We start from the raw sequence: 14,172 nt of genomic DNA, 5'->3' as shown, positions 1-14,172 counted from the left end.
ATGTAATAAAGAGTCGGGCTCTTAAGCGACAGCGTACCTCTGAACATGGTGATTTGTGCAGGAGGCTTTGCATCAGGAGTGATGCAGGTCAACGTGTATTCATCTCCCTCCACCCACGGCTCATCAGACTCCAGCTGGATGTACGGCTGTGAGGGCGGGACTTAGACAAGAGAGAGAAGGTGAGGAGAGATTAACCGCCAGGGGATTATCACAATATATTATTTTATTGCAAGCTGTGAACTCATTTGGCGTCTGGTTGAAGAGATATTTCATAGCTTTAACACACACAGACGAGCAGACTCGAGCACACACATACACTTGTGTTACTGAGCTTCGGACCAAGCTACTTTGGAGACAAAACTGATGAAATGGCCACACAAGAAAGCTAAATTTAAAGTGTTGTGCTATATCATGGAAACATGCTTCATAGAGAGTAAATAATGTCTTATGTTCTGGGTTTAATGCATTTAAAACATTCATTTGTATGTAATAAATTATGAAAAGAATTTAAATGAATACTTTTATTTTTCAAGGATGCATTAAATTGATCAAAAGTGGTAGTAAAGACAATTTTAATGTTACCAAAGATATATGTTTCAAAAGAAAGTTCTTTTGAACTTTCTATAAATCCAAAATCCTGAGAAAATGTATTCTTTCTGCTTTTTCAGCACAACATCTGCATATTTGAAAGATTTCTGAAGATCAATGAATAATTTACATTTTAAAATATATTAAAAAATATATTAATTATTTTCAATTGTAATATTTCACAATGTCACTGTATTTTTGATTAAAAAAATAAATATGGTAAACGCACTGCCAAATTTCCAAATACTGCAAAACAAATGACACTCAAATTCCCTTTAGGGGAAAATGGAACCAGAGGCTCAGTAAAGTTGACTGCACATTAAACCGGGATAGGAGAAATTTAATCAGTGAAAACATTACATATTTCATCTGTAAGGGTAGAGTCAGCGTTTGGTTTACACAGTGTCCTGACTAAAGCAATAAATGCTATTTCATTAATGTTAAACGCATTCACACTGACAGCGCTCTGCAGCAACAAAGCAACCAGAAGTCATTCATTTTCCATGAGGGCTGGCGATCTGAGGCAGCATTAGAGAGGGAGATGAAGTTAAGCAAAGTTGAACTTAATGAAAATGCACAATGACACAACCCAAGCCAATGGGAGCACAGATAAGTTCTGAGAGGTTTTTAGCATGTTGCTATGTGGCTGCGAAGGCATTTTGGCCAAGTCAAGACTCCACTTTCAAGTCTTTATGCTCTGATGCTCTATAGATGTGGCTCTGCTCCATCCTTCAGTGTAAATCTAACAGATTTAGACCGGTATTATCATCTACCGGGAAGAAAAGATGTAAGTGTTCGAAGTCTTCAAAAAGTAATAGCTTCCCACTTTTCAGTGTTCAATTTTTTGAGTTATTATTCATATCAGTGTGTCCAGCTTATAGTCAACTCTCTCTCGCTCTGTGTGTGTATGTAGATTTCCATTAAAATATATATATATATATATTAAGCAGTGCAGCGTATTAAAATGATTTCTGAAGGATCATGTGACACTGAAGCTTTGCATCACAGGAATAATTACATTTTAAAATATATTTAAAAAGAAAACTGTTATTTTAAACTTTAATATTTAACAATATAACTGCTTTAGCTGTGTATTTTACAAAATAAATGCAGCCTTGGTGAGCATGAGAAACCGCTTTCAAAAAAATAAACAAATAAGCAAATTACTCCAATATTGTGGCTTGATTATCAATTATTCATTGAATACAATTCCTACATTAATAAATTACACAGTTTATGTAAAATATGTTTTCACTATGTTTATCCACTGGTGCATTTGCATCATGCTTTTGCATCTTACATGGTTAATTTTGCTTTGTTTTTGGCTATCTTTTTTATTTAAAACTCACATTAATACTTCATAACTGCAGTCAAATCTGTATGTTTCCCATGCGCACTTAAAAAAGACAAAAACAAACATTACTTAACAAATGGATGCACTTTATCCTAATTGTTTAATGCTTTGGAACAAATAGTAAAACAATATGTTTTGGTTGACTGAGATGGTCCTGCAGTGTGTTGTCTGCAGTGGTTCTATGGTTCTTTATATGCTATATGACAATTTTTACTTAAGTAGGACAATTTTCCAATAAGATCTTACGTAGGGCCTCACAAACCTCTACACACTGATCTTCACAAAGAGCCTCACAGTGTTTCTTGGTTGTTTTCTATCAGAGCACTTTTGCTTTCCCCTGCCTCAGCACGACACTGAAGAAGCGCACCATCTCATTATCAATTGAAACTCCTGTGTGAATCACCGACGGATGATGAAGCACGGCCCCTGTGCTGTCGACACGCCTGTGGAAATGCACTAAATGCTAATCTACCATAGCGCTCTGCTTATAGGAAAAAAAAACAGAGCAGCAGTAACAGTGCTGCAAATCACCTCCAGCAGAAGAGACATGCACGCCGCCGATCAAAACGCTCCCTCTCAACTCTCCGTTGCACAACTTTCCCCTGCATCGCTCGGGGCTACAGAGCTCTTCCCAGCACTTTTGACGAGAGAGAGTGAAAATCTGATTTTGTGCTCTGTTCAAACGAATCAAATTCAAATGTGGCACTGTCCAGGTTTACCCTGGTTGCAAAGTTTACCCACTGTGAGCTTGATATTGGATGGAAAAGTGTGAAACAGGATAATTTTTGGTTGTACAATGTGTAAGGAGAAATCATAAAATCCTGCTTATGGACTTAAGGCTGTTCACTCAGGAAGCGTTTTAGCATTAAAAAACCTAGACGGTGCAAAACCAAAAAGCTGAACGATTAAAAGGGAAACAGTTAAAAGACTGAAAAGAAAGAACACATCCTCAGCAAGCAAAAAGTGCTTCCTACAACAAAATTAGCAAAAAATAACAGCAATGCCAAGTTAGCCTGTAAAAACAAAGGTGTTTCATCACAGTGATGCCATATTCATAATCTAACAGAAAATGTATTGACCTAACCTACTGGTATGAATCTAATTACCCTTCTCAGGCACATAATTTCATGCAGTCAAAGGTAAATAAGATCATTTGTGATAATTCTACTATTTCTGGCTCCCTGCTGAGCAAAAGATGTTCTGTGGAAAGTTCTCAAATTATGCTGGATGACATGATCATCAGTTTTAAAAGGGGCAATGTTACATAACCAATGCACTCAAAATTAAAAACTTAATTTCCTCATGAGAAAAAACCCTAACAAATAAACTCAAGGAATATCTTGTGAGGATTGGCACATGGTAATGAGCCTCAGCGGTGTTGTTCAGGTAGACAGTTGCTCCCTGGAGTTTGTAGGCACTAGGGGGCGATATTGCTGTGTGCAGCTCGGCGGTGAGGAGTGATGGACTTCATGCTGAGACAGATGGGGCAAGGCTTGGGCTTCAAACTGATTTAAAGCAAGCAATTGGAGCTGTGTGGACACTGATGGCTGAGGAGAGCACTGCAGAGGAGCCCGCTTAGATAATGAGATGCATTTGTTTTCTCTTCTCCTGAACTGTGATGAAAAGATGCTTGATGGCGTTCCTAGTGCTGTCACTCTAATGTTATTGGTAGACTGCATATCTAGATATATTTGTAGAAAATGCCATCACAAATTATATATATATTGCCGGTAAAACGAAGATATCATTCTAATTTGACTATAAATTAGACTTAAAAAAAAAAAAAGTACCATTCTGCTGTTGGAGAGTGTTGTTATTTAAACTTTGATTATTACGTTTTGAATATGGATATTTTTCTTACAAAAACTTATGACCTCATAGAAGCCCACCTGAGTCATCCACCATACTTCCTGCGACCTCTCCTCCACTGACAAATGCACACTCCCATGTACAAAGCAAATAAAAACACAGACACGCACAAGTAAATATTCACACAAGAACAGAGATATGAACACACACGAGCACTCATGTGGGAAATATTGAGCTGCAAAATTTGATTCATTAGACAAATGCAGACGGATGAACAGATAAGGAAGATAAGAGGCTCATTAGGGCAAACAGATGAACAAACCCCTCGGTTTCTCTCTCACACACTCAAAAAGCATATAAACATGCAAATGTTTTCCTCCAAACCAATTCACGCATGCAAAAGCCAAGTGAATGAAAAGATAGTCAAAAGGCAATCATTTTATCACAGATGCTCTTTTTCAATGTCTCTGGCGCACAAATAGACACATTTCCTGGAGAAATAAACAAAAACAGTTCCCTCCTACATGGACTTCTATATCAGTCGCACATCACATGTGTAAATGAATGTTGATGCAGTTTGGTTATCGAGATGAAGCCGCAACAACAGTGATGTTTACTTAAAAGGTGCACTCAGTAATTGTACCCTAATTAAACAGTTTGACACATAATGAATAGAATACTTCAGAAAATATGGTAAAATTATGTACAGGGACATGAGATGAGGACTCTATACACACATACAAGTGGTTTGATTTTGCATGAATGGGTTTACTCAAAGGGACAGACATTTTCTGATCACATGATCAGCCAAACCCTTGCATTTGGATTGAATTAAGGAAGCAAAAATTATGCAAAATTGCAGAATTTAAATGGAGTGAAATTCATATGATGGTAAATTTAACCCTAGCTGTTTTCCCTTGGAATGACACACATCGATCGTGCACAATAAGTAGAGTAAACAGGGTCAGCTGGTGTCAGGTTCACTTTGAGCAAGAGAAACAACATATTTGAATAGAGTTGAACTCTTAAACGGCAAGTTAGCTGAGGCAGAAGGAAGGCCATTCATCTAAACCCAACACAAAATGAAGACCATCTTTTCATATGGTCACATACATCTGCACAACCTCAGTGGTGTCCACACACACACGCACACGCGCACACGCACGCGCACGCGCACACGCACGCGCACACACACACACACACACGCGCACACGCACACGCACACACACACATACACACACACGCACGCACACGCGCACACACACACACACACGCACACACACACACACAAGCCTTGTTAGACCACATGAGCAAACAGTCTGTTAACAAGCTTTGACCAAACATGCCTCAAAAGGCTTGAATACACTCATCCACAAGCACACACATACACACAGTTACACTGGGCTCAGGTGTGAGTTTTGAAGCTAAGAGCCATTGAAGCAGACCCATTTCTCCTCCTCTGCTCTCTCTCTCTCTCTCATACCCTCTCTCATTTCATCTCTTCACGTCTTCATACTACTGATCCTTCCACCTTTTCCTTCGCTCTGCACTTCTCCTCTCATCTCTTCCCATCTCATTCCTGTCTGAAGAGTGCAGCAGGTGCAGCTGAGGCTAGAGAGATATCAGCAATTTCACCCTTTCTCTGTCTTTCCTTTTCTTATATTCTTCATTTTTAACCCACCGCATATGACAATAAACACTTTGAGCACTCAGTGAACAAGAGGTGATTTACGTAAATTAGACTGACAACTGATAAACAAAATAGTGTCTGATCCAATTACCGACCATAACCTAGAGACACAAGTCCACTTCCCTAACCGACACACAGTTCAAGACACTAGTGTGCTCCCAGTCTCTTGATATAGCTTGTCCCAGAGCAAAATAACACAATTCTTGCAGTACACGTTCAGTGCTGGGTGAACATAACATAACGAATCATATTTGTATTTCAAGATACACCAGAATCTAAAAAAGGTTTTTATGTTATATTACAAGGTCTATTACCAACAAACTGTAAATAACTTTAGCTTTTTAAGGCATGTATGTTTGTCTATTTATTTATTTGAATATTTTTAAATATAATAATAATAATAATAATATATTATTATATTTACGGCTAAAATATTGAATGGCTAATTTTAGCTATGTTTGTGTATGTATGTATTGTATGTACTGTATGTATTTTTTGCAATTATTTATTTGAATATCTAAATATATAATATGTGTGTGTAGTAATGGAGGGCGGTTGCTGTGGTGACTGCCACTACACACACAGTGTGTGTGTGTGTGTGTTACATTATATTATATTATATTATATTATATTATATTATATTATATTATATTATATTATATTATATTATATTATATTATATTATATTATATTATATTATATTTACAACTTTACTAAATGACTAACTTTAGCTATTTATTTATGTGAATATAATAATTATTATTAAAATTATACTGTATTATATTATTACATTAACAACTAAAATACTAAAAGGCTAACTATTACCGGCAGCATAGCAGCAAGAGAGCTAACTGTTAGCATTCCCATTCATTGCAATTGCAGTTTTGGATGCTACCATCTTTCCTCGTAGGCACTAAAATAAAATAAAAAATGTTTTTGAGCCAGTCATCTTATTTGTTAATGTCACATATCTAATTACTCTGGAGCCCTATAGAAGCCATTATCAGCCGAATGCTGAGACTCTTTAAAGCTTCACCATTTTCGGAGAAAGCCATGTTGGATATGCATTTGAATTTTTATTTAGTCTGAGGCTATAAAGAACTTCAAACACCTCCAGGCAGGAGAGCTGGGACATGCAGTTGACTTAATGTGAGTGACAAGCACGTATATGTGGCACAATTCATGACTCAGATACTGAATGTGGGCGGCAAAGGGATGCCTGAACAAAACCCGAATCATGGCGATTGACTCATCAGGGAAAGAGAGTCCAGCTGGCCGAGAAAGACGTCTGTCATGATAATGCTGGATATATACACAGACATTTTTCTTTTAAATATATCCAGCTATCCATACATCTATGCATCTATTTATCATCCATCCAAACAGTATCAAATTGGTTTGTTTACCTAAGTAGAGAAGCTTGGATCTTTTCTGTCATTACTTAAACTCATGAAAAACTTGTTTATTCAGAAGCTTTTCTCATTAGACGGCAATAATTATAGCACTGATAATATTGTTTTGTATCATTATTACTGCTGCATGATTTTCAATAATTCTAAGAATAATAAAGCAAATTGTGAACATATGGAAAGTTTCTAATTTAAGAAACCTATTGGCTGCTTAAAGCATATTAGTTAACAAAGTTCCCTTTTGACAAATATAGAAATTAAATCATTTCTAATGTATTCTAACACATCAATCTTTTCTCCCACATACCAAATCACTCAGAAAAATTTTCATAACAAGTGTACAAGTGTAACAAGTTTCATAATTAACTACTTGAAAAATTTAAAGTTACTAAGGCAGACAAAAATTAGCTTTTGAACCAGATCGGAACCTGTGTGCATTGGTGAAATCTTAACAATGGTTTGCTAGAGTGGCTAGTCGGGATCAGAGGAGAAAAAGGACATGGCCACATTATTGTTCAGAATTAGAAGGTGCCACTTGAAGTGACATCCGTGGTTATCTTCTCTCTGTGTGCAACAAAGAGGAAAAACACACACACAGAAGCGTTGAGAAAGCTTCAGGGCAGTGCCTGTGGAGATAGCTATTGATGCTGTGGCCACGCGCTTAGCTTTTAGCAAGCCAAGGGTGATTCATCTTGAATTAGGCCATTATAAAACATATCACATGGACAGAGAGAATCCAATTAAGACCCTGCCTCATCTTTTAGTCTCTCGCTCTGTCTTTCTCTCTTTTTTCCCCGCCTCAACACTCCCCTCTGTAAAGACATTATGCCATTTGGATTGGATTTACTGAGGTAGATTAGAAGCAGACACAGCAAAAATCCAGCTCCGAATGGGTGCAATGGTGAGGTAATGGATGGGAAAATACTGCTGGCTTCAACACTCGCATTTGCGAACGTCCATTTCAAAACATCATATAAACAAAAATGATCCTTTAATATATCACTTAGATGTGGCAACACTAAACAATAAGTAAAAAGGAGAGCAATGCCATGCATTTTCAGGGCTCATTTAAACACTGTAATCAAATTAATTCAATGACATGCCTATTAATCATATATATCAAGCCTTGCTAAGAAAAGCCTCTATATGGAGATCGTTCAAAGACATTAGTATTTGTATAGTCATTATTTTGTTTGTTTTTTATCTCTGTAAAACTTGGATTGACTCAGAAGATAAGAAAAATGCATAATATTGTTTATATATATATATTGGCAATATCACACTTGATGGTTAATGGCAAATACAAAAAAAATAAGTATGGGAGGCAGGATTAACAATTATAAAAAAGTAAATATAAAAATAATTATTTAAAAAAGTGTGATTTATTTAGACATATATTTTACAAATATTATACATGTATAATATTAAATAATGTAATAAATTATTACAATAAAATTTGTAATAATTAAATATTTCATTATTATTTTAATTTATTGTACAATTATTAAATAATGGTAATAAATTATAAAAAATACATTTAATTGATTGTTTTCTTATTAGTTATTTTATAAATAATTAAATTGCACTAAATGAATGTGTGAATTGACAGCCCTATAAAACACCCAAACACAATATAAACCCATCTGTTGATTTTGATAAATGAGTGACTGAGGCCTGCTGCTGCTGATGCAGAAGTGTGTGTGTGTGTGTGTGTGTGTGAAAGTGAGATTCTATTACACCCATAACCATCTTCACTGTCTTGTCCTTTCTCTTTTCCATAGCGGTCAATAAAACCTGCTGCCTTCCCAGGCAAAAGAAAGGCAGTCACCACAGCAACCGCCCTCCATTACTACACTCACATACCCCAACACACACACACACACGCACACACACACGCACACTCTGGGACAGAAGAGGAAGTGAATGCTTGATGACTGGTGAAGAAAAGGGGCTTTCAAGACCCCCTGCCTTAGACATATGGGCTAGCTCCCACCACAAGAGGCAGAAGAGATGGAAGGAAAGCAAAAGACAGAGACTCCAAAGGGACTGAGCAATGGATGGATAGATTGGACAGAAAGTGAGAGAAAGTGTGAAACAGGGAGGATTACATACGTATTAGAGAGCGTATCTGTGGGAGAAGCCTAGAAAGTGAAGGAATGATACAGGGGTGTGACCTATCTCTCTCTCTCTCTCTCTCTCTCTCTCTCGCTCTCTATATATGTATATACATATATGTGTGCGTGTGTGTGTGGTTAGTCATTCTTTTAATCAGTTAAAAACCACTGAACAATTCATTTGTCCAAGTGATTCTAGATTCATCAATTCGCTCACAATGATCCAATCTGAGCTGTTCTCAAGTTAGCAGCTCACTGACTCTGTCTCCCACTTACGTTTGAATCAAAACGAGTCAAGAACGGTTGAGTTATAGCATCCTTGGAGCTTGAGTGCTTAAGGAATTGACATGTTGAAACGGCTCCAGCGATCCTCAATTTGTACTCTGATTGGAAAGAACACCAGCACACAATTGAACCAATGACTACCAGCATCTTTCACTGAAATCAATTTGACACAAAGTCAAACTCGTTCTCTCTATGAATTTCCTTCAGGTATTCTCCAGGGTGAGTCGGCCTCACAGGTTCACGCAATACAAAGAGAATCACAGCCAAGTCACAAACCGATATATTGCACTGACCTCGAAACTCAAAAATATGGTGAGAAATCCAGCACTTGGTCAAAAAGTAAAACTTTCCAAAATGGTCATTTCCCTCTCTAAAACCATAGCAGCACTTGACTTTATAAAGGTTTCTACAGCAAAGGACAAAGTGAAACCCATCTGGACATGTTACATTTCACCGTAGATTTTAAAAAAGAACCTAAATTTAAGGAAAAAAGTTATCACCCACGAACAGGAGGATCTCTCATCAGCCAGTTGTTCATGCAGGAAAGTCTCAGATATTGCCCACTATAAGTGCCCTATCCACTGTGGCCAAGCACGCTAACTAATTGGCCACACCACTAATGCATGCTATCACCGCTGTCATACACCTGTGTGACCAATGGGACTTTATCTGAAGTGTAGCACAAGGGATTCTCCACCACACTGCAGAGAAACTCCACAGCTCATTAGTACCCTGAATATGGCTATGGTGACAGGTTTAGGTTTGCCACCGCGTGTCACCTTTTCAGTGCGTGCGCAGCCATTAGCGGTCTTGGTTGAGCAATCTGTCATGCCTAAAGTTGTCCCTCGTGCTGCTTCTCCCCATTTGCACCCCCCTTTTCTTGATTGGTGGTAAAAGATGGGATTGCTTACTCTGCACATTAACCCAGGCTGTGCGGGATACGATGGCACGGCTGCTCACGGACTGGCCCACTTGGCACTCGTAGGGGCCGTCGTCTTCCAAACTCATGTTGACAATTTGAAGATGGTACTGGCCTGTAGGAGAAAGCAAACAGAGCAGAAATTATGAGGAGGAAAAAAAGGAATACAAGAGAAATGCGATCTTATTGTTCACACAAACAATGGAGCGGAAAAGACTTGACAGCATTGAATGAATATTATTCAGGGTTAGGACAACTTAAACTCCACTGACAGCATTTGTAATGCTGCTGAGCAGTACAGAAAATCAATTCAACATGTCATTGGGTTGGGAGAAATGATGAGTTTAGTGTAATGTACTTGTAAATATAGAATTTAAATTGACCCCATTTAGTTTTCGAATACAAATTTGCAGGATTCATTGCCACTCGTTACTCCTAAAGAAAAAAGTGTTTATATATCCTTGTGTGATTATTGACAGGATTAGATTAACAAGCTTTAACAAGTTTATAACTTAATTTTGTGAGCCTAGAAAAGTAGTTAAACCTTAATAATATGATTTAGACAAACAACTACCACTCAAAAGTTTGGGTCAGTAAGCATGTTTGTGAAAGAAGTCTAATACTCACCAAGGCATTTATTTGATCAAAAATACAGTACAAATATGTAAATTGTATTGTAAAATATTGTTTTATATATATATATATATATATATATATATATATATATATATATATATATATATACATATACATATATATATATATATATATATATATATATACATATACATATATATATATATATATATACATAACAAAACAGTAGTGTACATATTTTTTCGCAGAATGTTGACGCCATAGACTTACAATGAAAGTAATTCACTATAAAAGCATATTGTTTGTTTTCACAAACTCACAGTTTATTTAACCCAGAATATTCTTTGAATATATGCGTTTTGGGTTTCTAAAAGCATATTTGAAGAGTTCCACCATTAACACAAATTTGGAGATTTGGCATCAGTTCAGATGCTTCTTGAAATCCACTTTTAATTAGCCAATCAGAAACCAGTCAGAGTAAAAAAAAAAAAAAAAAAAAGTCAAACGGTAGCGCAAAATTTATATGCAACCTCAAATTAATGGCCCCCAATTAGCGATGAGCGTTATGGAGAGAAGAACATGATTCATTATTTGATGAAGCCCTTCAACATCATTCCTTTGTGTGCAGGATTCTTGTTATTTACTTGCAGAATATCATGCCACTAAGGGGTTGTTTGTTCAACTACCATTCTTCCAGGATTAATGACTGCTCGGGCGAAGTTTATGCAAGCTGTTCAAGCTTTGAGCATTTTTCTTTTCCCCTTTTTTCCTTTTCTCCTGCCCTCTGAAGATTACTAACATGCAGAAAATACTATCCTGATATGACAACTTCCACGGCTGAAAAAAGAAGGTGTCAGGCAGGATGGCAGGATAATTAACACCAAGCAGCAGCAATTTTCAGATCTATGTGATCATAGAAGGAAAGGAAACCACTTTCAAATCATTAATGATTTTCCACTCTCTTGAAATTGCACTCGGTTCATGCTGCCACGGTGTTGCGGTGCGGGGTGTTTGTGAGCATATGTTTGAAGAAGTCCAATAATTACACCTCTGACAACCAATATGAAACGCCATTGGGACTCTGGCCTGTTCTCTTACTCATTTCCTTTTACAAGGTATCAGAGTGTGTGCGCGCATTTATGGCTTGTCACGCAGAACTCATATGGATGCGTGTCTGCGTATCAGTAGATTACGGTTGGCAGGGTTAACATTAAAGATGCTTTCAGCATGTCTTTTTATGATATAATTTGTCCCTTACATGGCACTCTTTATCCGTCATGCTATCAATGCCCGGCGGCACAAGCGGTAGCATTCAATAGCGTAAGCATTTTTTAAGCATTTGCACTTGCATTTGGCACAAACTGCCTCTCTCTCTCTTTATATCGGACAGCAACTTTTGTCCTCCACAAAGAGGAGCAGATGCTCAGGACTTGTTTAGCATTGTCTTTTAATTGGCTTTTTTTATATACACAATGCAGACTGGCCAAGCATCATAGGTTTTTCTCTTTCTCAGCCCACTACACAATAATCTCAATTTACTCTCAATGGACATTAAAAATAGGAGTAATTCAGAGCTGATTTTACTTTAGTTATTTATTTATATGGAAGGGAATTGGGGCTGGGTACTAAAGTCTTCTCACATTTAAAAAAAGAAAGAAGAAAAAAAAAGCAAATTTCTTAAATCGGTCTCCGGTGCTCAAATTAGAAGCTCTTTGATAGTATCTCGCTAAGCTGTTTTTAATAGAGCTGAGCACATTATGATGAGGAAGGCTATATATATGTATTATATTAACATATATATATGTATTTTTTTTTTTTAAATAAAAATTGATGGTGACTTTTGTGAGATTCACTAACTAACCAACCAACCAACCAACTAACTAACTAACTACATACCTGGATAGATGGAGGATGGATGAATGGCTCTTTAATGCTCAAATAAAGAAAAGCTGATTTGTCAGTTCCCAAACACACCATGCAGGGCATTTACCCAAGACAACACATTTAAATGTTAATTAGCATATGAACATTTTAAAAACGGTAAATATAAAAAAAATATATATTATAATTATTTATAAATTATTTAAATGTGTCAGCAATCCCCTCCCCCTTTAGTTAGTAAAGTATAATTTACTACCTAAATCAATAAATACATGATTAAATGAATGAATGAATGAATGAATGAATGAATGAATGAATGAATGAATGAATGAATGAATGAATGAATAAACATACAATTCATTTTTTACTTTCTTAAATTCAGTCAAGTTTATGAATTTTCCACTCAATCTGTTTGAATGTCAGTTTCATGTGCTCTTGCTCTTTGGGGACAGTTGCCCGCTCACGCACATCTAACAACATGTCAGAAAACATTCCAGCAACTCGTAGACGTTTGTTTTTAATCACCGCATGTCATTCTTTCCACCCCTCCGAGTTCTCACCTTTCTGCTGGTCTCCTGTCATGCTGTAGCGTGGGTAGCCAGGCAGCGATCTCTGAGGTCCCAGGAGCAGCCCATCTTTAACCCACTGCACGGCCCCTGAGGCCCTCAGCACTTCACACTTCAGCAGAGCTGTGCCCCCCGCCCTGACCGTCAAATTACGTGGCTCTGTCTTGAACGCCTGCTGCCCACACACACCTACAAAAAGGAGAAAGACAACAGAGGAGCTGATGCGAGTCAAGGTTAGGATGGAGAAATCTTTCATTACCAACACAAGCTTCTATTGCAGAAGGCTGCAAACATATTTGATGGAACTAACTAACTAAAAGTAGAAGTGCTACTGACTCTACAGCATCCTTTTCATTACTCGGGCAGTGGTTCAGGGTTTTTTTTATGCTAATGGAACAAGTTGTTTTTTAAATGTCACGTTAACAAAGTAGATGCCTTTTTTTCAGTGAACTGGTCCTTTCTCTCATATGTATGCTGGGAAGTCTGATTCATCTAAAGAATTGGTTTGATACATGTAGAGTGAAATTGAAGTGACATACAGCCAAGTATGGTGACCCATACTCAGGATTGCTCTGCATTTAACCCATCCAAAGTGCACACACAGCAGTGAATAAACGAATGACACACACACACACACCATGAGCACACATCCAGAGCAGTGGGCAGTCATTTATTCTGGAGCAGTTGGGGGTTCAGTGCCTTGCTCAAGGCCACCTCAGTCATGGTATTGAGGGAGAGAATGCTGTACATTTACTCCCTCCACCTACAACTCCTGACCCCCGAGACTCGAAGCACGAAAGGATTCTTTTCAGTGTATCAGCCCATCTAGTTGGTTCTTTCTCTAATACTGTATATAACAGGAAAATCCGATTCTTTCTAGTGAATCTGCTGATTCAGACAAAAAATTACTCTAGATCAGGCTATGTAGTGGAAGCCATAACAACTGAACCTCGAACCAAA

General features: G+C 37.3%; 1 protein-coding gene across 1 annotated transcript in view; it reads right to left on the bottom strand.

The window, feature by feature from the left end:
- The window catches only part of nphs1 (NPHS1 adhesion molecule, nephrin), a 58,560-nt gene extending 45,092 nt beyond the window's left edge, over nt 1-13,468 (bottom strand). Inside the window, exons 1-3 of the mRNA XM_059533553.1 lie at nt 13,207-13,468; nt 10,161-10,283; nt 38-160 (exon numbers count right to left, since the gene is read on the bottom strand). Of these exons, the coding sequence (XP_059389536.1) occupies nt 38-160; nt 10,161-10,283; nt 13,207-13,468 (508 nt within the window). The remainder of the gene's footprint in view (nt 1-37; nt 161-10,160; nt 10,284-13,206) is intronic.
- Between the last annotated feature and the right edge of the window lie 704 nt (nt 13,469-14,172).

The sequence above is a fragment of the Carassius carassius genome, chromosome 41 (assembly GCF_963082965.1).
Source record: "Carassius carassius chromosome 41, fCarCar2.1, whole genome shotgun sequence".
NCBI classification, from domain to species: Eukaryota; Metazoa; Chordata; class Actinopteri; order Cypriniformes; family Cyprinidae; genus Carassius; species Carassius carassius.
This window is presented reverse-complemented; position numbering and strand designations above follow the sequence as displayed.